The sequence below is a fragment of the Herpailurus yagouaroundi genome, unplaced genomic scaffold (genome assembly GCF_014898765.1).
Source record: "Herpailurus yagouaroundi ecotype Mexico unplaced genomic scaffold, PumYag 254, whole genome shotgun sequence".
In the NCBI taxonomy this organism is placed as follows: domain Eukaryota; kingdom Metazoa; phylum Chordata; class Mammalia; order Carnivora; family Felidae; genus Herpailurus; species Herpailurus yagouaroundi.
Window position 1 is genome coordinate 957,222 of NW_024412471.1, and position 25,583 is coordinate 982,804.

At 42.0% G+C, this 25,583-nt stretch overlaps 1 protein-coding gene across 2 annotated transcripts; it reads left to right on the forward strand.

Moving 5' to 3' along the window:
• Positions 1-272: 272 nt before the first annotated feature.
• THEM4 (thioesterase superfamily member 4) lies at positions 273-25,351 on the forward strand. 2 transcript variants are annotated; one of them, XM_040461284.1, is made up of 7 exons: positions 273-710; positions 8,551-8,734; positions 9,892-9,942; positions 14,654-14,810; positions 15,409-15,519; positions 21,400-21,524; positions 24,742-25,351. In XM_040461284.1, the coding sequence occupies exons 1-7, from the start codon at positions 480-482 to the stop codon at positions 24,780-24,782; spliced, it is 900 nt and encodes a 299-aa protein (XP_040317218.1). In that variant the 5' UTR covers positions 273-479; the 3' UTR covers positions 24,783-25,351. The 2 variants fall into 2 exon arrangements, with proteins under 2 accessions (XP_040317218.1, XP_040317219.1); XM_040461285.1 differs by lacking the exon at positions 9,892-9,942 and having other exon boundaries at positions 283-710.
• The last annotated feature ends 232 nt before the right edge of the window (positions 25,352-25,583 follow it).

The window sequence follows — 25,583 nt, forward strand, 5'->3', positions numbered from 1 at the left end:
GAGGCAGAAAAGGAGCATTTTAAACGTATAAATGCCCTTTTAGCAGCCGGAAGGCTCTCTACAAATCAGTACCAACCCGATCCCAGGTACGTGTCTGTGGCCTACGAGCCCTTATTCCTACAACTTCTCGTGTGCGCTCCTACCTGCCAAGAGTCTTAAGTCTTCTTAAGAGGAGGAGGCTGCTTGGGAACACGATTGCGCAAAGTGCCAAAGCGCGAAGCTGGAGGGCGTGGAAGCTGCAGCGGAATGCGCGGCAACCGCGGTGGAGGAGGGGCGGGGTGGGGCGGGGCCGCCCGCTCTCCCCGCCTCCCGGGCCTAGCGCGGGAGGCAGGCCTAGTTCCTCTGCGCCCCAGCGCTCTGGCGGGCGGGGAACTGGTTAAGGCTGGCTGCCCCCGTAGGGGCGCAGAGTCTAACGAGATCAAAGGCCGCTGCCCCGCCCGCCTCAAGGCGCGCGCCGGGGTCACGTGCCCCTTCGGTGAATGGGGAGGAGCTGGCTTGCAGGGGGCCCAGCACTAATCCGGACCCGAGCCTTGGTCGCTGTCGGAGCCATGCTGCGGAGCTGCGTCTCACGACTGCGCACGCTTGCGGTTCTGCGCGGCCCGCCCGGAGTCGCGCCTCTGCCGGCGAAGGACCCGTGGTCGCCGCGGGTGAATCCCGGAGCCGGGCGGCGGGAGCGGGCGGCCAAGCCAGACTGCGTCAGGGGTGACCCGGTGAGGACGACTGCGCCGGACTGTTGATCAGCCCGCTGACCGTAGAGTAAACGCTAACGTCAGCCCCAGAGGCGTCGGTTTTATTTTTAGCAGGGGTCGCTTACTTAAAGTCCTGAGGTTCAAAGACGGAGAGGGACAGGGAGGGGACTCCGGTATGAAGCAGCGTGCTGTATGCTGGATTCTGGTCATTAGCTCGGGAAATCCCGCTGCTACTGATGACCAATAAAGAAGGGGTCATGGTTCGGGCAAGGTCACATTAGGCGCCTGGTGGAGCTGGAGTCTGACTTAGCACTCCGGCTCTTGACCGTCACATTGTAGGGTCGCAAGAAGAGCAGTGTCTCTCCCTAGAGGTTCATCCTAATCGTCTCTGCTTGACGGAAAATTGTATTCTCAAACCAGTTTGTCACTTTTGGTGAGGTTGTTGTAAGATTAAAATGAGGTAATATTGCTTGTTCTGGTGTTCCTATGTTTTGCTTCACTGACATAGTCAATTAATATTAATTAAGCCCCAACAATATGCAAGGCATTAGTCTGATGATGTCTTTATGACAAGTAAAACTCTCAGTTGAGAGAGTTTTGGGAGAAAAAGATGAGATTGTAAAATTAAAAAAAAAAAATGTACTGGCGCAACTGGGTGGCTCAGTAGGTTGAGCCTCTGTTCAGCTCAGGTCATGATCTAACGGTTTGTGAGTTAAAGCCCCAAGTGGGGCTCACTGCTGTCATCGGGGAGCCCGCTTGGGGTCCTCTGTCTCCCTCTCTCTCTGCCCCGCCGCTGCTCGCAGCTCTCTTTGTGAGCTCTCTCCCAAAAATAAATAAAACATTTTCTTAAAATGTACTGTATGCTAAAATGAAGTACTAAAGGAACACAGAGGAGGGAACAGCTCTGTATTGAGCTCTTTCTTGTACCTTTTAAAGAATAACGTGGGCGAAGTTTCCTGGTGGCTCAGTGGTTGAGTGTGGGACTCTTGATTTTTGCTCAGGTAATGATCCCAGGGTGTGGTATCAAGCTCTGCATAGGGCTCCATGCTGGGCATGAAGCCTGCTTAGGATTCTCTGTCTCTCCCTCTGCCTGTCTCCCCTGTTCATGTGCACTCTCTCACTCTCTCTCAAATTAACAAACAAACAAAAAAAAAGGAATAATGTGCAGATTGGTTATTAACCCAATACCATCTTTCACTTGGGAAAAGATAATGTCCAGTGCCCCTCTCACAACAACAAAGATAAATTCCTTTCTTTAATTAGTCGGTGCCTTGTAATCTGTGTTGAGAATATTTAATAGTAGTATTTATAGGCTTTGTGAGTCTTTTCTTTCTGTTCAGTAACTGAATCTTAAAAGGAGACATATTAAAAAGAAGTCGTAACTTGGGGCACCAGGCTAGCTCAATCAGTAGAGCATGCAACTCTTGATCTTGGGTGGTGAACTCTAGCTCTGTGTTGGGTGTAGAGATTACTTTAAAAAAAAAAAGTCATAACTTCAGGTAACAAGCCCCACCTGAAAAATATATTACCAAAGATCAAGTAAGACTTTTCATCTTCCAAGGGCTACAAAAGGTAATGTTTGTCCCTAACATTTATCCCTCATGTATACAGTCTGCTGAAAATTTACAAGTGACTTTACATCAGGTATCTCTTAGTTTTCACCCCCTTGAACTGAAGCTTTCATTGTTTTTATTTCTCACATCACACTGTTCATCTGAGGACCTAAACTCAACATGCCTGTAACTAAAATTAATAGATCCACTTCTACACTTCCCCCTCCTAACACACACACACAAACACTAACAAAAACCTCCTTTCTTCTTCCCACCCTAATCTGCAAAGCAGATTGCATCATCCAAGGCTCTCCTACTTCTCTTTCCCCATGATCAGTCTCTCTCCACGTTCCTTGTTCCCAGTATCTTTTAAGTCTTTTTTTTTTTTTTTTTTTTTTTTTTTTTTTTTTTCATTTCTCTCCACCTAGTTCAACTTCTAATCATATCTCACCTGGATCTTGGCGTCAGTCTTTTAACTGCTTTCCGGGCCGTTCTTCTCACCTTGGAATTCATCCTTTACAACAGAGAGAGGTTTTTGAAACCTAAATTCATGTTACTGCTTTGCTTAAAACTTTGTAAGGCTCCCCATAGTGGAAAAAGGTGTTTTATCATTCAAATGCCACCTTCATGATTTTTTAAAGACTACCTTTCTTTTCTTTTTCTTATTTATTTTTTATTTTACATCCAAATTAGCATGTAGTGCAACAATGATTTCAGGAGTAGGTTCCTTAGTGCCCTTACCCATTTAGCTCATCCCCCCTCCCACAACCCCTCCAGTGCCCCTCAGTTTGTTCTCCATATTTATGAGTCTCTTATGTTTTGTCCCCCTCCCTGTTTTTATATTATTTTTGTTTCCCTTCCCTCATGTTCATCTGTTTTGTCTCTTAAAGTCCTCATACGAGTGAAGTCATATGATTTTTGTCTTTCTCTGATTAATTTCACCTAGCATAATATCCTCCAGTTCCATCCACGTAGTTGCAAATGGCAAGATTTCATTATTTTTGATTGCCAGGTAATACTCCATTGTACATGTATACCACATCTTCTTTATGCATTCATCTATCGATGGACATTTGGGCTCTTTGCATGCTTTGGCTATTGTTGATAGTGCTGCTATAAACATGAGGGTGCATGTGTCCCTTCAAAACAGCACACCTGTATCCTATGGGTAAACGCCTAGTAGTGCAATTGCTGGGTCGTAGGGTAGTTCTATTTTTAGTTTTTTGAGGAACCTCCATACTGTTTTTCAGAGTGGCTGCACCAGCTTGCATTCCCATAAAGACTACCTTTCTTTAATGAGCTTTATCCTGAGGAATAACTTATGAAGTCACAAGTGTGATGTGTTATTTATGTCCTTTGATAATATGCATTTAAAAATACATAAGTCATTGTCCTTGTGCCACCTAAAATCATCTTTCATTTTGGCCTTTGGAAACATTGACCTAGCAGGTGAAATCTAAGCCCTGTGTTAAGGCCACAGAGCCTCTGTGATGTGTTTCATCTTCCACCTTGCAGTCCACATCTGGCTGCTATTCTCTTTGCACCTTACATCCATGAAGACTGAAATCCTGGCAGTGCCCCCAAGGTGTCACACGGTTGTGTCATCTCTCTACACCTTTGCTTGGTGCAACATTCCCCTTCTCTCCTTAGTGAACTTTGTATCCTTTAGAAATCACTCCATCAGTCCTCATCTTTTTGAAGTTTTCCCTGAGTGTCCCTCCTATGTCTGTATGTACCTCTGTTAGGGTATTTTTCACATCCGAGGCTGCAAGCGCTTGAGGGCAGAGCCTAAGTCTTCTCTCTTTGTCTTAACCAGTTGCTGGCATAGAGCCAAGTGTATAGCAGATTTTAAAAAGTCACGGCATTTAGTTGAATCCCACACTTTCAAAGTTGAAATCAGGTAGGAGAGCCCACAGCCAACGGAGTCATTCTTGAGTTATCTCTATCACCCTGGTCCTTAAAAGGATGCTGGGACTGATCCATCCTACAGTTGCCTGTTTAAGATGAGACCTAGGGATGGGCCAAATCCTACACATTCTGTTCTACCTTTCAACTGATATATGTTGGTCAGTACATATTTTATCTGTGATTACTTGTATCTGTTAGTTATTTCCAGGATTCATGTGCTTTAATTTTTTTTTGAGAGAGAGAGAGAGAGAGAGAGTGTGTGTGTGTGTGTGTGTGTGTGTGTGTGTGTGTGTGTGCCCTTGCAAGCAGGGGAGAGACAGAAAAAGGAGAAAGAATCTCAAGCAGGCCCTGTCCTGTCAGCACAGAGCCCAACATGGGGCAAGAACTAATGAACCTTGAGATCATGTCCTGAGCCAAAATCAAGAGTTGGTTGCTTAACCAACCAATTGAGCCACCCAGATGCCCCCAGAATTCATGTACTTTAAAAGCCATGTGATTGAGACTGGATTCTAAGGAAATAATCCAAAATAGAGAAAAAGCTATTTTCATAATGTTCTAATGAACATTTTCATTTAAAGCAGCAAAAAATTGGAAACAGTTTTATTTTTGTTTGTTTTTAAATGTTTTTAATGTTTGTTTATTTTTGAGAAAGAGAAAGAGAGAGTGTGAGCAGGGAAGGGTCAGAGAGAGACACACACACAGAATCTGAAGCAGGCTCCAAGCTGTCAGCACAGAGTCCAACGAGATCATGATCTGAGCCGAACCAAAGTCAGATGCTTAACCAAGTGAGCCACCCAGGTGCCACTGGTAACACTTTAAATGGCTAAGTTAATTAGTTTAAAGGACTATTTTCTGCTGTTGAAAATGGTGATAGTTGAGATTAAGGACATGAGAAAGTGGGCACTAAATACTTTTAAGTGGTGAGGCAGAAAAAAAAAAATCTCTTACTGAAATTACAAGTTTATTAAGAAAGATTACATTTAACAAAAGTTGGTAGAGAGACATCAAAATTTTAACATTGTTTTTCTTAAGATAGATAATAGGTAATGGGTGGATTTTTTAAAATTGTTTTTTCTTTCCCAAATTTTCTGAGCTGGGTTCTAAAGATGAGTGAATTCAAAGCCATAAGGAAAAAATAAAGGTACAAATCTTGGGCCAGGGAGTGGAGCAGTCTGATCCTGCTCACATTTCCTCTGTGAAGTTGATGCTTTTTCTGTTCAGCCAAGACGTTTTTAATTCTGTAGAGTTTTTGAGACAGGCCACCTATAGTGTCCCCATCGGCCAGGATGAGAGCCAGCGAGGTGTCAGCAGAAGTCTGGTCGGCTGCTTCTCCTGTCATTAGCACAGCCTTGCTGTTTTGGTTTCAGGGTGTTGTCCTAGTGTTGTAGATCCATTCAATCTGAATTGACATAGGTGGCTGGAAGTCTAATGCCACAGAGCTAATAGCTTCTGTGATCTTAAATGTTCCAAGATTTCTGCCAAAGTCAAAAGAACCAATTTTCCTTTCTGGTGCCTTTGCTTTGTCCTGCTCCTCTTAGTTAAGTCACACTTTGTCCCCTTCCAGGGCCTCTGCACCATTCCACTTGCTTCCTGGGCACAGGAGTGTTAGTGTTGCTCAGTGCTGCAGAGAAATAGCATGGGTGGAAGCTGTGGTTACTATGAACCCAAGCATCTGTCCCCCCAACCTCCTCCTCTTTATATCTCTTTCTTGGTAATTGTTTCTGTCACTCACTGTGTTGCACAATTCAGAAACCGGGGGTGGGTGCTTGTGTTTTTCCTCTTCCCTTTCTCCTTATCAAAATGACCACCAAGTTCTGCTTCATGCATTCATAATTTTTCACTTGGGTTACCTCTAAAATCCTCCACGCAGGGTCCTCAGATCCAGTCTTGGTCCTTCCCACTATCTTTCATATGATGACCAGATCACATCTTGTCATTTTGGAGTACTGCAGATACAGATCAGTTCAGGCCAACTAGCTTAGTGTGGAAGTTTCTCACAGCCAAGCCTGTTTCTGTCGTAGACTCTAAGGCTAAAGTTCTCTCTTGTCTAGCAAGTGAGCGGGACACAGGATTAAAATGCGAGAGATGGCTAATGTCCGGGAAAAGACAAGAGCCCCAAATAAGGGTCCTTGCCCCATTTTTATTAGGATCAGAAGGCTTACAAACATGGTGATGGACATGCACAAAGAAACAATGAAACTGAACATTAACTGGAGGACGTGAGGGAAAGGGGATCTTGAAGGTATTCGGGGTTAGGGGTTTGGGTTAATACAAAACAAAATCCTGACGCCAGGCAGAAGGTTGTTTACAGTGGACATGAGGCACCACCTCTGTTTATCTTAGCTTGCCGGAGTCCAGCTCCAGCAGGTCCAGGGATTCCTGAAGGATGAACGGCATCGGCAAAAAAGTGAAAATAAAACTAAAATAAAAAACCAAAAATAATGGACACAAACAACAGCAGTGTGTTGAACTGGCTGATTTATTGTGGCAAACATAGCATTATATTTGCTAGTGATTTCCTTGTAGCATACATCATCTAGTTTTTCTAACATTACCTAATTCTAAAAATGTTCCTATGTCTAATCAACCTTTAAGAAATAACATGGTTATTTTCTCATAATGTTCCCTCCTGCCCTTTGCTTATTGATTAATTTCTTACATTATTTTCATTATGTATCTACATTTATCTATAATCTGTAAAGCATTTGCTTTGCTGTTTTCACGAAAGGTCATCTATCTCTCAACACCTCAAGTGGAAGAGTTACAGGGACATGACCTCTTAGTTGTTTCCCTGAACCTTTTGTGGTTTGAGGAACAAAAGTGTTTGCCTTGGTCCAAGGTGCCAGGAGGGGGCCAAAAGGACCTTAGGAACCCACGCCTTATACATTCTCAGAGGGACAGTATTCTGTAATTTAACCGACTAGGTTCAATCATCATCTGAAATGCCTCCTGGGGGCCAAGTGGGCGTAGGGGTTAGAGTAACTTGTGCCCGTAGATACACTCCTTAGTTGCTGGAGTGGGGCTTTTAAATTCATATGTCCCTATGCTGGCAAATGTATGAGGCTATTCTTCCTTTAGGTAGAGGAGTCTTCACAAGGAGTAGCAAGGGCTAAATGTGGGGCCGCACAATTTCCTTGAGGAACCTATTTTTCTTTTCTAATAGTTCTTTTCCCAGGGAGCCTGTCGAGGGCAATTCCCCCACAGACAATACCCCAGGTACTTTTATTAAGGCCAAATTACCTAAAAGTGGGAGTACAAGAAGCTTCACTGTCTGTGGGCTGCCTTACAGTCCCAATCCATCCACAGCCTGGGCCTTGCCATCAGGCTAGGATAGCTGGGCTTCCAGCATTAGCTAGCCTAGGGGATGAGACAGGTAGGACAAGTGACCTCAGAGTTAACAAGGCACCTTTCTTTTGTTAATCGTCTCCGCTCTGGGCAGCTTCACCTACAGCATAGCGGTCTATAGCCCAATTTACCTGTTTACCTAGCTTGGTCCTTTCCTCCTGTGAAAGCAGCTTTCTGCTATAGTACTAAATTGGGGGACATTTTTGCCCTGAACGCCTAGTCTTGCTTACCTCATATACCTTTGTATTGGGGGCCTAGTCTGGGTGCCTTTGCACTCCCCTGTCTCTCTTGGGGTACTAGTCTTATTTACCCAAGCATCCTTTGGCTTTGTACTTCTTTATGCCTTGTTAATGCATTGGTATAAGTCCAGGGAATTTCTAAGCTTATTCCCCACACGTTTCTGTAGCCATGCTCCTCCCCTTGCACTGAAACGAAGCCAGGCTTCTTTTAGGCCTTAGTTTCATCATCTGTAAAATGGGGATAATAATTAGTACCTACTTCATATGGTTGTCCTAAGGCCCCTCAAAACTATGTCATGCCTCCTTGATTTTGCATACAGTTTTCCCTTGCCTACAATACCCTTTCTAGTTTGCTAATTTCTGTTTGTCTAATCAAGATTCAAGTCCCTGAACCATGCCCACCCCCCCACCCCCCCCCACCCCCTGCCCATCTGAGATAAACGCTTTTCCTGTGCTCTGGCTCCCTGCATACCCTACTGATGACACTTTTTACATGGAGGATGTGTGTCCTTCATCACTTTATCTCCAGTTCCTGGCTCACTTGTGCTTAAGGTTTTTTTAAAAAAGGAATCCACAGACCTGGGAATAATGCTGCTCTGCTAGTAGGTAGTTGGGTGATATTGAGCACATCATTCACCCTCAGTCACCTCCTCTCAAGGAGGTTGGACCAGGTGATACTTGAAACATGATTTCACTCTAAAATGACAGTTTTCTGGGAAGAGGAGAAGCAGCAAGTTATAGTCTCGGAAAATACAATATGTTATGAAATAGAGTGCACCTCCCATTGTTCTTCATTTTCTCCTCTCTCTTTTTTAGAGGTCATTTTCTTCTGAGGTCATTCATATGGACCTTTCTCTCCCCAACCCCAGTTGGAACGAGGACATGAGACTTCTCTTTGACCAGTTCATGAAAAAAAGTGAAGACGGCTCTTGGAAACATTTGCCTTCATATAAAAGTAAATTTACTCAAAGGACTGAAGACATCAAAATCTATTTTCCTGGTAGGAACAGCCACTCTCTCATAAAGAATATTTAAGTGTCAGTATAAAACAGAACAGAAGGCACTGGTTACTGATGTGAAAATGTTGGGGTTCAGGAGTGAACAGTCAAGAAAGAATTCTTAAGGCATCTTTGGTGCAAAAAGGGTGGTTTTATTTTATTTTTAATTTTTTAAAAAAAGTTTATTTATTTTTGAGAGAGAGCACAAGCTGGGGAGGGGCAGAGAGACAGAGGGAGATACAGAATCCAAAGCAGGCTCCAGTGAGATCATGACCTGAGCCAAAGTTGGACACTTAACTCATTGAGCCACACAGGTGCCCCCAAAAAGGGTGATTTTATTAAAGCACAGGGCCGGACCCATGGGCAGAAAGAGCTTCTTTAGGGTTTCGAGGAATGGCTGATTGTATACTTTCAAGTTAGGAAGGGGTTAGGGAGAGCAGTAAATCTCTAAGGAATTTGGAAGCAAGGTTTCCAAGACCTTGAGGGGCTAGCTGCTGTTAGGAGAAGGTCATTTATTACTGTCCAATAAAAACTCTGTCATGAGACCCTTCAGATGTATATCAGGGGGTCATATGCTTGGAGGATGATTGCTAACATATATCTTGGGGGATAGGGGGGAAGCAGAGAGAAAGAAAATTTCCTAAGGAACTTTTACAGGACCCTGGAGGTCAGACTAATGTCAAGCTAAGGTTGCCTGTTGCCTCTAGCGAAGTATTAATTAACATCAAGGCAGCTAAGCTTCTTGAGGAAGGTCACTCTGCCTGTCTCAAGTACTTGTCAATGGGCTATAACTTTTTTTATGACCTGCTAACTTTTAAGAGTCAACCTAAAACCCAAAATGGCTTTATGTTGGTCAACTTCTCTTCTGAACCTTCAGGTACATGCCTGTGGGCAGTAAAGGTCAGATGTCATTATCTTGGGGTCAATTACAGATTTTGGGGGGGGGGGGGTTCTGGCTGCCTCAGGGCAGTCCTTATTGCTTGAGGGGATAGTTTTGGTTCCCATCATGGGATACTTTGCCCAGAGGGCTTTTTGCCTGAGTTCAAAGATAAACTGGAAAGAAGAACTTAATCAATTAGGAAGGTTGAGGTGGTTGAAAGTCCTTCAGCAGTCTCATTTTCCTGGTTTGCAGTTTGACTATCTCTGGTGATGTCATCAGGTATGAACCCTCTGAGCAGCCAAACTGCAACAGGCAAAGCACTATCCACAGGTGAGCCATTGTGATTTCTGTGAAGTTTCTATCAAAGCAGTTCAGCTTCAGTTTGCAGGGCTTCAGGAAAAGTAGTTTTGTTCTTAGTCATTCCAAGTCAGAAGGGTGGGAGAAAATTAGAAACATTAGTTTGGAGGGTCGGAATTGGATATTTGAGGAAACTAGAAGAATTTAGAATCCAAGTAAATTTGCAGATAGATAACAGAACCGCAAAGACAGTTAATAGCACTGGGACCTGATATCCGCAAAAGTGTGGTATGGAAATATACTTTTTCTCTCTACAATCACCCATTTGGTTTTTGTTTGTTTGTTTGTTTTAAAGTTTATTTACTTTTGAAAGAGACAGAGTGCAAGTTGGGGAGGGGCAGAGAGAGAGGGAGACACAGAATCCGAAGCAGGCTCCAAGCTCTGAGCTGTCAGCACAGAGCCCGATGGGGGGGGCAGAACCCATGAACCACGAGACCATGACCTGAGCTGAAGTCGGACACTTAACGCCCCTACAGTCACCCATTTGTATCAAATAATCACAGTAAGACTAGTTTGATTGCAAAATAAATCTAGTCTCATTAAATATGACCTGATTATTTACACAGGTGCTGTAAGAATTGTGATTGGCCACATAGGTTTTTTTGGAGTGTTTACTTTTAATAAGGAATCCCAGATTGGACTTTTAAAAGCCACTCACTGTCTTTGCCTATAATACATATGAATTTGAGTGGATTCTTCTTCTTTCACGGTCCCCCAAATATTCTGCAGTTCCTCGGGCTGCCAGGAAGCGACCATCTTTACCCACCTGTAATGCTAGGAACCCAGCAAGCAAAATACCAGGCAGTTTTCTGAAGGAGGTTTTATTGACTCCATAAAGTTAGCCTTCATCCTTGAAACTGTTTGGTCTTATCTGTGTCTATTATAAGGAACAGATTATCTCCAAATAAATAGATTACTATGAAAATAAGAACACTCAATAAGAGTTTCCAATTCTGGTGGGATCAGATAGGAGAAAGATAAATATTTCAGTTCTATATATCTTCATCAACTCATTCAGTCCCTTGTAATTAATTCTTGTTTTGCTTGATCTTGACAGCTTTATGAATTGAATTTTCCACTAGAGTTCTGGAAATTCTTACCCAGTTCAGTGGTGTGATCTTAAAGTTATCAGAAACCTGTACTTGTCAGAGTCTTTTTCTTGAATCTCTTAGAAGACAAAGCACTTTTACAAAATCATCAGAATAAAACAACTGTCTGTAAATGACGAAAAGACTAAAAAATAGCCATGGTTAAAGATCTAATGAGAGTTCTTTCTAATGCAAATGACAAGGAAATGTGGTTATTTCTGTGGCATAGATTTTAAGATAACTAGAATTATGACTGATAACATTATGCCAGGACATACCAGATTATTAGAAATTTCATACACTTGAAATAGTTCAACATCTCTTCTTTAGAAGGTGTTCTGGGGACCTGCTGGGAAATCCCAGAGTTCGTCTGAGTTCAAAGACTTGATTTAAACTTTGGTTTGGTTTGGTCAAATATCAAAAGTTTTAGAGTATCTTATCAAATAGATCAATGTGGAACAATACTTATTCATTTAGCCAGAGTGATGATTAAAAGTTGTCAAACGCAAACCAGAAAAGTACATAGTTGTAAAAACAAAACAAAAACTTAGATCTTTTAATAGAGAAGAAGACTCCATATCTTAAGTGATCAAAGACCTGAAAAAGACAACACAAAACACAGGAAATTATTTTGGTAAGATAAAAAATTTTTACTTTCTGGGCAGATTACTTAAAAGGTAAAGAAAAACTTTTCACAATGTCTCATCAAGAGTGGAGTGGGGCACCTGAGTGGCTCAGTCAGTTGAGCATCTGGCTTCGGCTCAGGACATGAACTTACTGCTTGGCTCGTGGGTTTGGGCCGGAGTCAGGCTCTGTGCTGACAGCTCAGAGCCTGGAGCCTGCTTCAGATTCTGTCTCCCTCTGTCTCTGACCCTCCCCCGCTCATGCTCTGTCTCTCTCTCTCTCAAAAATAAATAAACCTTCAAAAAAATTTTAAAAACGTCCTTTTAACAGATGAAAGATTGTTAAATTTTAATTTTGTGCTGATATTCTATTAAAACTTATATTAGGGGCACCCGGGTAGCTCAGTCGGTTAACCATCTGCCTTCAGCTCAGGTCATGACCTCACGGTTCAGTTCGTGAGTTCAAGCTTCACATCAGGCTCTCTGCTACCCATTGCTGTCCATGCAGAGCCCACTTCAGACCCTCTCCTCCCTGACCCCTCCCCTGCTCCTCTCCCACCTGTGCACACACGCTCTCTGTCTCTCTCTCTCTCAAAAATAAGTAAGCAGGTAAGTAAGTAAAACTTATTTAAAAAAACTTTTATAAAAATTCATTCAGTGTTAGCCACCTTGATCACACAAGGTAAGATTCTCCCTCTCTCCTCTCCAACTTTATCTACTTAGTTTGCCCTTTATTCTCCTCTTATCATTCTGAAAGAACTAGTTATTCTGCTTGCGGACAAAATTATTCTTTTGTTTCCTTAACAAAAACCCATCTCCATACATCATAACCTTTTCTTACCAAAAATACATCCACTTTATTTGCATACAGTTATTTCCCTTATTATTTCTAGTATTTTTAAGGACATTAAAATTTAAAAAAAAATTTTTTTAGTGTTTATTTTGAGAGAGACAGAGTGTGAGAGGGGGAAGGGCAGAGAGAAGGAAACAGAATCCAAAGCAGGCTCCAGGCTCTGAGCTGTCAGCACAGAGCCCAACATGGGGCTTGAATTCACGAACCGTGAGATCATGACCTGAGCCAAAGTCAGACACTTAACTGACTGAGTCACCGTAGGTGCCCCTATGTTAGAATTCTAAACCTATTAAAACCTTAATTTCTAGTGAAAATGAAAAAGTAAGCAATTGTGAACTGTGTGATGCCATCATGGTGTAGATTGGCAAATTTATGAATACATTTTATGATTTCTATAAGCATATGCTTCCTCATAGTGCAGTTTTTCAGTGTGGCACAGGACATGTTTACTAACAGACTCCAATATGTTTGGCTAACTCTGTAATAAGAGGCCACAAGTAGGTAAACTTGGACTTATTAGCAATTAATGTTTTGGTATTTTTTTCTTTTTTTTGTTTTCATGAATGTTTATTCATTTTTTTAGAGCATTAGCGGAGGAATGGCAGAGAGAGGGAGACAGAGGATCTGAAGCAGCCTCTGTCCTGACAGCTGAGATCCGGATGCCACTCCTCTGCTATCATCATTGTTGTCCCATGTTGTAAGTGGCCAGTGCCTCAGATTTGAACATGAATGTGATCCACCTGAGAGTCTTGTTAAAATGCAGACTGCTTCAGTATTTCAGGAGTAGAGTCTAAGAGTCTGCATTTCTAACAAACTTATTTCAAACTTTATTTTTCTCATTTTTTATGAGATAACCTCAAGGTTTAGTAATCTAGATCAGGAATTTTGAATGCCTGTGTAAAAAATTAGAAGGTTTTGGTGCTTATCTGGAAGTTCCAGAATGTCAGAGCTGGAAGGATCTCAGAGATCATTGAGGTTTATCTCCTCACTGTATGGTTAAAGTGTGGAGGAAGGAACAAGTTCAAGGCCAAAACTAAATTCTCCCATCTCCTATGATACTGGTCCTCACTTGTAACTCTTTCTCCCTTAATTTTCTCAGAAATCCCTAGAGTGCATATAGTGTGCGCATATGCAGTGTATGCCTCTTATTGAGTGTACAGAGTCTAGAAGACCAGGCACCTTCCCCGCCCCTGGGATGTTCATGGCCTAAATAAAAGCCATTCTCCCCACTTCTCCTAAATCTTCACATCTCCTATCTTTTTCCAAGTTGGTAAATGTAAATTCAGTAACAATAAAAGAAACTTAGTGTTATGTGTGGCAAATCATGATGAACCAAGAAAGAAAGCTAAGAGTTGGGGGAATTAAATCTTAACATAGATGTGTAAGGATAAACACACCCTACCTTTAGAACAGCTTTCAGGGGCACCTGGGTGGCTCAGTCTGTTAAGTGTCTGGCTCTTGATTTCAGCTCAGGTCATGATCTCACAGTTCGTGGGTTCAAGCCCCGTGTCAGAGCCTGCTTGGGATTCTCTCTGCCCCTCCCCTGCTCGTTTTCTCAAAGTCTGATTACAACTCACAAATTTGATTTCATGAACTTTAAAGGTTCTAACCCTGAATTTTGGGGCTTAGAGTCCTAGTCACACAGAATATTGGGCTGAACTGGATCTGAGTTTGATTCAGTATGGTAACTTTCCTTTACTGAAGCTGAACTCCCATCTGCAAGGAAAACCTCCCTACTGTTACACTATTCATTTTCTTTAAATCCCATTTAAGCCATACTTATTCTAGGAAGACTTTTTGTCTATATCTTATTTACTGTTTCATTTAGTATACCCTCAGCATTTATATACTGTTTTTCCTGATTGCCATGTGTAAGTGTTTGGTTTTGATTTCATTTATGTTTACTGTGTCCCCAGTTAGACTGTTAATTCCACATGGGCAAAGATCCTATATTCTGTTTCTGTGGGACACTCCCATTCCCTTATAATTTTGTACCCGGTTGACATTGTAATCAGTCCTCCATTAACCTGTGGTTCTTGCAAGGTACAGGTGCTTAGCTCTGCCATGGCATCTTCCTTATACCTGTTTCTCATATGCCCATCCACTTCGTTTCCCTACAGACGCAAAGCTAATGAAAGAAAAACTGTCACAGGCCCAGCTCTTTCCCAGAAGCCTTGAGGAAGGCCTGGGCTTTGAATATGCAATGTTCCATAATTGTGTTGAAGACAGGACAGTTTGCATATTTCAAGGAGGTCCCTACCTGCAAGGAGCACCTGGGTAAGAATGACAGATAACATCCCATAGATCAGTAGAAGTCTGGATCTGAAAGATTATTAACTTATAGTATCCACATATATCCATAGACTACACTAAAGACATTACAGTGGCAATGTAGGTACATATTTATTGACATGGAAAGATGTTTATAATTATTAAATCACAAACTCATGGGACAGAACAATAGAGTATAATTTGAGAGTATCGTTAACATGTTTACAGCAGTTTGTCACTAGATGGTGGGATTATAGGCCTTCAATTTTTTATTTTTCTTTGTTTCTGTTTATCTACCTTTCTTACATTGTTAAACAGTGATGTGTGCAGTTAAATAAAAAGATAAATTTCTTACATTATAATTTAGCTTTCTGCTTGATTGTGCTCTGGTTACCATTAAGTTCTGGTGTATTACCAATACTATGCTATTATGTTATGACCAAAAATGCTGGGGACATGGATATTATTTGACATTCAGTTCATTGAACATGGACGAAGTGGACCTTTCATAAGTAAATTATATGGAGATGTTCTTGGATAATTTCTCCTGAGAGGCTCTGTTTTTAGACCTTTTGAGAACTTTCTCTTTCTCTGTTGTAACTAGATTCCTTCACGGAGGTGCCATTGCAACCATGATTGATGCTACTCTTGGTACGTGTGCTGTAGTAGCCGTAGGAGTTGCCATGACTGCCAGCCTCAACATCAGTTTTAAAAGGTAAATTCCTGCGTATTCTCTGCTTTTTAGATGTCATGGGTCAGGCTCCCCAGTGGCAGACCCTGAGACAAAGATTTGTGTGCAATGATAAAAGTGGTCCCAGGGGAGACTAGCACAGGAGTGGGAGGAACAGAACAAACAGGGTAAAGGAAGAAGCCAACCAGGCTGGGCTGTTGTCAAAGTCCTGCAAAGGGCAGCTTCAGCCTGATCATCCAAGGGGCTCTGGAGTGAACTGTGTGCCTCTGAATTGTTCCTACCTTGAGGGAACTCTGTCACACATCAGTCCTACGATGAGGGCTGTCCTGGGGACCAAAATTCCAAGCACTTCGGGCTTTCTGTGTTTGAGCAAAGCAGTTTCTAGGCAAAAATAACCAAACAACAAAAACAAAGGTGAGAAAAGGATTGAAGGGGATCTGAGTGGAGCACCAGGATCCACTGCCTAACAGAACATCCAAGCTGTATAACTTCACACAGAAATAAAAGAGCAGGCAACAGGATGAGTTTGGTATCCATCAGAAATAAAGCCCAGCATGGTCTTCCTTAATTCTTTGTTCCTACAGAGACACACCTACAGTTAACAAAACAGTGTGGAAACTTGCATAGGAAGAGCAAAAGAGCAACAAGGCAAAACAGAGTTTAAGAACAATTCAGTAGATGAGGTCTCCAAATGAGGTTTTATGGGTTATTGCTTTGCACAGTGGGGGGCATTTAAGATACAGAACATCTCCGTTTTCTACCCCAGAGAGTTGTCTGGTTTGTGTGGCCATCATCAGGAAGCCATGCCTTGTAGACTATGGGTTTACTTAATGTAAGTAATCCTTAGTGAGGCATTCTACAGAAAAGGGCACTTCCTCCTAGGTGCTTTTTTCACTTAATTTCTGGGGCAGCAAAAGTTTTTCTGTAAATATTTTGTTTTGCAGTCCGTACTGTCTCTAACATAACTTCTCAACTGTGCCATTGCAAAACAAAAACAGCCATAGACAATACATAAATACATAAATGAATATAGCTGTGTTCCAGTAAAACTATTTACAGGGGCGCCTGGGTGGCTCAGTCAGTTAGACGTCCGATTCTTGATCTCAGTTCAGGTCATGATCTCACAGTTTGTAAGACCGAGCCCTGCATCAGTCTCTGTGCTGACAGCAGGAGCCTACTTGGGATTCTCTCTGTCTCTCTGTCTCTCTGTCTCTCTCTCTCTCTCTCAATAAGCATGCTCTCTCAAAATAAATAAACATCTAAAAAAATAAAATGTGTGCGATCTCTCGCTCTCTCCCTCTCTCTAAAACATTTTTTTAAAAATTAAAAAAAAAAAAAAAACCTTTATTTACAAAAACAGGCAGCTGGCTAGTGGGGCTATAGTTTGCCAGTTTCCTGGAGGCCCAGTTGAAAAAACTAGACAATGTCATTTATCGCCTTTTCCCTGGAGGGTTTCTGTCTGCTCTCCACCTCACACATACACATACACAGGCCTGCATGTGCACACACATACACAGATGTGAAAGAATCGGAGGCCAGCTGCTTTAATTTCTCCCTCAGCTGCCATAATAGTAACTTCAAAATAAAAATGACTTAAGGTAGGAATGTATCACATAAAGGAGTCCAGAGGAAGGCTTTCTGGGCTGGTATGGCAATCTCCCTGGTTCCCAGAGACGCAGTCTCCTTCCAGCTCACCTTTTCACATTACAGAGTGGCACCAAGAGTCATCACATGTCCTGACAGCAGGATTGAGGGAGGGCAGAAGAGCCATCTCCTTTTTTAGGAGACTCCCTGGACGTTCCACACAACACTTCCATTTAAAGTCAGTAGTGGGGCGCCTGGGTGGCTCAGTGGGTTGAATGTCCATGCTGACAGCTCAGAGCCTGCTTGGGATTCTTTTTCCCTCTCTGCCCCTTCCTCCCCTGCTTGCTCACTCTCTCTCTCTGTCTCTCAAAATAAATAAATAAAATTTGGGGGGGCACCTGGGTGGCTCAGTCGGTTAAGTGTCCAACTTTGGCTGAGGTCATGATCTTGCGGCTCTTTGAGTTTGAGCCCCACATTGGGCTCTCTGCTGTCATCATGGAGACCGCTTTGGATCCTGTCTCCCTCTCTCTCTCCCTGCCCTTCCCCCGCTCGCACATACACACTATCTCTCAAAAATAAATAAACATTAAAAAAATAATAATAAAATAATCAGGGGGACCTGGGTGGCTCAGTTGGTTAAGTGTCTGACTCTTGATCTCAGCTCAGTCATGATCTCACGATTTGTGAGTTCGAGCTCCACATCGGGCTCTGCTGACAGCACGGAGCCTGCTTGGGATTCTCTCTCTCTCCCTCTCTTCTCTCCCACCCTCGAAAGAAGGACGGGAGGGAGGGAGGGAGGGAGGGAGGGAGGGAGGGAGGGAGGGAGGAAGGAAGGAAGGAAGGAAGGAAGGAAAGAAAGAAAGAAAGAAAGAAAGAAAGAAAGAAAGAAAGAAAGAAAGAAAGGAGAAAGAAAGAAAAAACAATCAAATTGTACTAAATACTTCAGTAAATAAAATAACAAGCCCAATATTGGGGTTTTCCCTTAATGTGGGTTTTTTGCCATGAACACAATTATCTCAGTGATCATAAAACTTATTATTTCACCTATACTTATTAAAAATTTTTCATTGTGAGCTTAATTTCTTTAGGATGTCAACATTTCTATTTCCCTCAGGTTAGTATACTTCTTAAGCTCATTAGGCATCCAATAATGGTGTCAGACCCTGGCAGAACCATTTCAGTTAACTGAACTTGTAGGTTCTGGGCAGTCATCCTGGACATTCTTGGTGGGTCAGGATTTTTCCTTTGAAGGCATTCGGTGTACATGCCTGAGTTCATGAAGCCAAGCCCCTGTTGGCATCAAGATTTCCTTACCATGTCAGAGGACTTTGCGGACCTACACTTTTTCTTGTAACCTACTACTTCTCCTTTTTGGTATCCAAGTCCATTGTATCTTCATTGTATTTTTTTCTGCTTTGGTTTATGGCTTACCTACAATTAAGTGCATCTCATTTAATTGGCAGGCTCCATCTCCCAGGAGACAAGGACATGAGTTTTCTTCCAGCTGGGCAAGACATTTGCCTTCCTTCTAGCTGGTTATTTTCTGTCATCAGTCCTTTCTGTTAAGGGTACAATTCCTGCATTTTCTTGAATTGTTTGGCTTCCTGACAGTTCTCTGACTGTAGGGGAAAGGGTTAGTGAGGGTTCTTACGGAGATTGTCTCAAATGGCATTTGTCCCTGAATGTAAATCTACCGAACGTATATAGATGTTTTCGCATGTCAGCTCACCTGCATGTCACACACTTTGAGGGAGCATAAACCGTAGTAGCTCTGATGGGCATGATGAGGGCTGTCCAAGTCTTCGCCTGCCCTCAGTTCACGCAGATTCGTAAGTACCTTCAACTAAGGCACTTGTTGAATGTAGGAATCCTTTATAGATCTTCCCGTACAACTCAGAAAAACTACCAGATTGTTTATGCCGTGAGTGTGTAAACATAATTCTTTGAATGCAGCCTCTCCAAACCTGACCTATATACACCCCTTACTCTGTGTCTGCAATGTCCTTTCATAGAGTAAAATACATGTGAGACAGACATATACTGTGTAAAAGAAACACTTACTTGTCAGCACTGTTCTCTGTATGCTTAAAAAGTTAAACTTATCCTCTCATAACCATCCTTATTTTTGAATTATAGCTATAGTTTTATAATTCTTTTGTTAACTTTTCCCTCTTTTGAGAATCATTAGGGACTCCTGGCTTTCCATAACATAGTTAGTTATAATTATCACCCTCTTTTCTGTGCTTAAATCGCATTTGGCCTGTTAGGAGTCTCTTTAGACGGACTCCTGTCCTTTCATTTCTATCCAGATATATTTTTAAGTACTTTTGTCTCCAGAGAGACCATATAATGTACTGGTTAAAAGGACAGACTTTGGAGCAGGTTCAAATGCCCATTTTGCCACTTACTAGCTGTGTGACCTTGGACAGGTGACTTAGAGGTTGATAATATACTATATAGGGTCATTATGAGCCACAAACTAATTCATGTAAAGCACCTAGGACAGTATCTGGTGACATAACAAATAGTAAATGTTGGCTGCTTCTTATTTTTAACGTTGTTACTATCATTACTTTTGCAACAACAAGGCATGTCTGTGTCAAGACATGGAATAGCTGCTCTACAAAGATTCCTGATTTCTTTTTAATGGAGAATAGTGCTAAAGACTAGGAAAATATTAGATGTGTTCTCATGGTGGGCAGGATAACCTTGCTGCTGGGCCATTTCTGTGTCACAGCTGGAAAGTATTTAATGTTTAATAAAGGATAGGAGTTCATAGTGGTATTTTAGATTGAACAGGTTTTGTGCCTTACATTTTTAAAATACTTTTTTGAGGGGTGCCTGGGTGGCTCAGTCAGTTAAGCGTCCGACTTCGGCTCAGGTCATGATCTCGTGGTTTGTGGGTTGGAGCCCCACGTCGGGCTCTGTGCTGACAAATCAGCCTGGAGCCTGCTTAGGATTCTGTGTCTCCCTCTCTCTCTGCTGCTCTCCAGCTCATGCTCTGTTTCTCTCTCTCTCTTTCTCCCTCTCTCTTTCTTTCTCCCTCTCTCTCTCTTTCTCCCTCTCTCTCTCTCAAAAATAAAACATTTTAAAAAAATAAAATTTAAAAATAAAATTAGGGGCGCCTGGGTGGCTCAGTCGGTTGAGCGTCTGACTTTGGCTCAGGTCACGATCTCATGGTTCGTGAGTTCGAGCCCCGCGTCGGGCTTTGGGCTGATGGCTCAGAGCCTGGAGCCTGCTTCCGATTCTGTGTCTCCCTCTCTCTCTGCCCCTCTCCCATTCATGCTCTGTCTCTCTCTGTCTCAAAAATAAACATTAAAAAAAATTAAAAAAAAAAGATAAAAATAAAATTTAAAAAATACATTTTTGAGTAGTGTGATGTATATTCATATTGTTGTGAAACAATTCTTAAGAACTTTTCCGTCTTACAAAACTGAGACTCTATACCCATTAAATAGTAACTCCCTATTTTCCCATCCCCACACCCCCTGGCAACCACCATTCTACTTTCTGTTTCTATAAATTTGACTACTTTAGTTGCTTCATGTAAGTGGAATCATACAGTATTTCTCTTCTTATGACTGGCTTGTTTCACTTAGCAAAATGTCCTCAGGGTTCATCCATGATGTAGCATGTGACAGATTTTTTTCTTTCTTAAGGCTAAATATTCCATTGTATGTATATGCCACATTTTGTTTATCCATTCATCCACTAGTGGATATTTGGTTTTTTTCCACCACTTGGCTATTGCAAATGATGAACATGGTTCATCGCAGTAGCTGTGGCTGCTCTATTAACAGCTCAGAGGTGGAACACGTCTATCACCACAGAAAGTTCTCTTGTACAGCGCTGGCTTAGTATATTAAGCTGTTACCGGCAATTTTTTATTGGATGTCTTTCTAGTGATAGTCACTCTAAAGGGAATTGGGTGAAAATGTTTTATTATGACAGAAAATGAGAGAAGCTGATGGGACCATCCCATGGTCCCATTTTCACTTCTTTAAAGGATTTCAGCTCCCTTCAGACTTTGCTCTGGGTCTTCAGAAGTGACAGCCTGAATCCCTGGTGGCCTCTCTGAACCTAACCTCGAGAACAGCTTAGGCCCAGGTGCCCAGTTGCCACCTGAAGTCAGTGACACTCAGGAGGGAGGGCTGTGGACAGCCGCTGGGGTCATCCCAGGTAAAGGGGTGTTTTATCTGACGTGGTTGGTCGCACATGATACCAGTTATTACAGACTGCCACCCTTCACAAGCACTTGGTCATCTCAGTGTTACATAAATCTGATAAAAACTAATTTTGTCTCCCTTTTTTCTTCTGCAGGCCTATCCCCCTTGGTTCTGTTGTTGTGATAAATAGTCAAGTTGATAAAGTTGAAGGAAGGAAATTGTTTCTTTCTTGTAATATCCGAAGTGTGGATGAGAAGACCGTGTACTCAGAGGCAACAAGTAAGAAGCTATCATTATCTCTTTTTTGGGTTTGGTTCAGTTTGGTTTGGACTATTTTGGGTTTTGTGTTTGGGGTTTTGGAGGCTGTTTTTTATTTTTGCTTTGCTTTGGTTTTATAATCCACAAATGCTCAGAAATTCTCAAGTCCCTGTCATGCAAAACATAAGTTAAAGGTATTCTTATACACTACTGGTAGAAAGCTACTTATCAAAGTGTATCCAGACTACAAAGTCATGTACTCTCTCACCCATTTCCAGGACTTTATGCCACTAAAGTGTGCAAAATTACAATGTAGAAGTTGCTGTGCTGTCACAGTAATTACATTACTCGTGTAAACTTATTTGGAGTAGCAAGATTGGCCAAACAGATATCCATCAATATGAGACTGGTTAAACAACCATATTGAGTATGCCATAAAAAATTCCGTGGAATATCGTGATGCCATAAATAAGAATAAGGAAATTCCTTAATTATGGAGCTATCTCAACATGTTGAATGAAAACCACAAATGTAGGACAGTGAATGTTGTATGTTATCATTAGTATGAAAAATGTAGAGAGACCCTTTCATTCTCTTCCCCTTTTCTTCCTCTTTCCCTTTTGCCCTTTCCTTTCTTCCTTCCTGAATAATTTACCTCAAAATCAATTAGGTAGAGTAGGCATGGTAGGCTTGGGATTGACCTGGAGGCCGCAGCGACACATGGCTGTGATGGCCCAAGTACCATGTCAGAGCCTGAGTGGAGTGAGGAGGGTGTCCACATAGGCAAGTGTCTGGTGGAGGATGTCAGAGCCCAAGTAGGGTAAGGCACAGCTCCACATGGGGTGTCAGAGCCCACGGGGGACGGTGGCATCTATATAGGCTGGCAGCTGAGATGGGAGCTAGGTTCCTCACTGTCAGAGAAGGCATTTCCAGATATGGAAGGAGAGAAAACTAGAATGAGCTCTGTGGGTTGGAATTGGAAATCTTGGACATGAATGTTTTCCCAGTCTTTTGCTCTTAGATATAATATGAATAACTTCATATATCATCATTTTACCCACATTTTGACAAGTTAGTCTCCAGTGGTTCCGGAGGAGACCATTCTTTGTACTAGTCTCACAGTTTTTCTGTCAGCTTGCCATTTCAAAATAAAAAGTAATACATGGCAGTGAGGGGAAAAGATCTGTATACACCTGTGCTGCATAAATCTTCAGGAATGCCACACAGACAGTGGTTCCCTCTGGGAAGGAGGCCAAGTAGGTTGGAGGGAGAGACCACCTTAGGCCCTTGTACCTTGTGACGTGCTTATGTCAGTGGATTACCAGCACAGGAGCTAGGTTTTGTGGTACCTAAAGCTTGCACAATTTAAGAAATTTAAGCAAAAGGGTGTAAAATTGGGTACAATCCTGAGTTTTTATTTCAGATGGGGAAGGAAACCCCAACATGCTGCTGCTATCTGGGAAATGCACGTCCCTTCCCTCTGAGATCTCTACAGGCAGTTTACCAGAAGAGCTTCCAGATTGTGTCCTTGAGCACTCGCAGCCCCTGCTCTCACAGGGCCTTCACAAGGGAAGAGCCGTTGAAGCCTTACATCTGTAGCTTCGCATTTAGACAAGTTCATGTAGATATCCATTAATTTTTCCTTGCTTCTATTTTGTTTTATCTTATTGGACCTCAAATGCCCAGGTTTGGGTTCATCAGAATTTTTGAGTTAGGACACACAGGCTCGTTGGTACGTGAAACACTCATCTTTTATTTATTCATTCACTAATGTGTTTATTTTTTAATTTAATAATAAACACCCTGAAGCCTACCAGCAACTAAGAACCAGAATCTTAATATTATATCCCTACCTAATTTCTTTCCCATCTCATCCTCCTGCTTTCCCCCCCGAGGTTTAGTAAAGTATAATTAACATACAATATTATATTTGTCCACACCTTATTATTTTTTTGTTAAGTTTTATCAACATTATATGTGTATACCTCAGGAATATACAGTTTAGTTGTTTGTTTTGAGCTTTGTGAAAAAGAGATCATACTATTTGTACATTTCTGGGAGTTGATTTTCTTTTCATTTAGTTTCATGTTGCTGAAGTTCACCCTGTTGTTGGCCTGTAGTTTCCTCATTTTTCCTGCTGTATGATATTCCATTGTGTGACTAAACCACAGTGGATTTGTTTCCTCTCATCACGTTGGGCCCCAGATTTCTATGAATGGGCTGCTGTGAACATTCTGTCGTGCACACGGGCAAGAGGTTGGCAGATAGTTAGGAGTAGAGTAGGGGAGTGTTCAGCTCCACGGGGAACACCAGCTTGTTTTCTAAAGCTATACCAAATAATACTCCCACCAGCAATACATGAGATCCCTATCTTCTCTTGCAATTGGTAAAGTTAGACTTCTGGATTTTGCCAATCAAATGGTTGTAAAATGTTATCTCTGTGTGATCTTTTTATTTTTCTGATCACCTATGAAGATGAGCATTTCTTCATATATTTGTTGACCATATTTGTTCCCATTCTGTGAAATTCCTGTTTGTTCAGGTTTTTTGGTTTTTTCCTTTTTTCGTTTGTTTTTTAACTGATTTATAGGAGTTCTTTCTATATTTTGTATTAAACTAATGTTTCCATTGGATATGTAAGCTGCACATTTCACTTTCCAGTATGTAAGTTGTCTTTTATTTGCTTTAATGTATCTTTTTCTATGAACAGAAGGTTTTCTTCGTGGTAATATAGTTGCATTATTAAGTTTTCTTCCTTATGGTTAATGCTTTTTGTGTCTTCTATTCCTCCACACCTACCCCACCCCCCAAGTATCAGCTATTTGCAGAAATGATGGATAAAAGAAGCAGGAGGAAGATCCTGAACACTTGGAATCCACAGTCAATTTAAAAACTCCATTCCAGGCTGTGGTTTAGGTGTCCTATCTCCCTAAACCTTTCAATATCAAAGGTTCCAAATAGCTTAGTTGTAATTTCACTTCCTTCCACTTTCCTGACTATCTCTAATGGAAGTGGTAATGAACTGTGAAATGACAAAGTGAGAGAGGACTGGGAGAGGAAGAGAGGCACTGTGGTATTGTGATAGTCAAAAGTTGACTCTTAATATGGGTAAGAAATGAGAGTAGGCCCAGAGACGGAAGGTACAAATATGAATCTAAATCCCTTTCCTTGTGTATACATTTCTACTCGGAGAAGTCCCATCCAATGGCAGTCACCTTCTGTTATTTTGTTTGTTTAGGTTTATTTGTAAAGCTGGATCCTAAAACAAGGTTGACATAAACGAGCTTCTGGTACATTCTACACCAGTCTGCGTTAGGGTCTCCTTCCCCCAGAAGAAGCTGTTGTGCCACTCCTGCTCTACTTACCTGCCATTGAGTCCCCCAGAGGGTGAAGCCTGCTAACACACCTTCCTGAACAGATCTTCAGAATACAACTCCAGGGACTCTGGTGCCATCTTCTAAACTCTTCAACACAGAAGTACTCCTTGTGAGAGTGGCAGCAATTATTTGTGTCTCCTTAGGATAAGTGTCTGGTTCACGTGACTTTGAATGGGTTCCTTAAGGCTGCACAAGCATGCCTTGTGCACAAGCACAAGCACATGCACAAGCATGTCTGCCCGTTGCTGCCTGGAGAGAAAACTCATACTGAAACTCTTACCACAAACTTGGATATGCCAGAAAACCAAAGGAAGTAATGAGGTATGTGTGCGTGTGTGTGTTATAAATTACAAAGCTAGCTTTATTGTATCCAAACAAATCTTTTTGGCTACAGTAGGAAGTGCAGCTAGTTCCTATTGGAATGAATAACTCAACTCTGGATCCTAGAGAATAAACAGCTGTATGATTTTTTTTAATGTTTATTTATTTTTGAGAGACAGAGAATGAGCATGGGAGGGACAGAGAGGGAGACACAGAATCCGAAGCAGGCTCCAGGCTCTAAGCTGTCAGCACAGAGCCCGATGCGGGGCTCGAACCCACGAACCATGAGATCATGACCTGAGCAGAAGTCCGACGCTCAACTGACTGAGCCACCCAGGCGCCCAACAGCTGTACCATTTTTAATATAAACTGTCCCTTGTGT

Excerpts from the sequence above, each read along its gene's own strand:
- THEM4 (XM_040461284.1), top strand. The coding sequence starts at position 480 with ATGGGGAGGAGCTGGCTTGCAGGGGGCCCAGCACTAATCCGGACCCGA. Across the intron at positions 711-8,550 it reads ACTGCGTCAGGGGTGACCCG|AGGTCATTTTCTTCTGAGGT; the intron begins GTGAGGACGACT and ends TCTCTTTTTTAG. Across the intron at positions 9,943-14,653 it reads AGGCAAAGCACTATCCACAG|ACGCAAAGCTAATGAAAGAA; the intron begins GTGAGCCATTGT and ends GTTTCCCTACAG.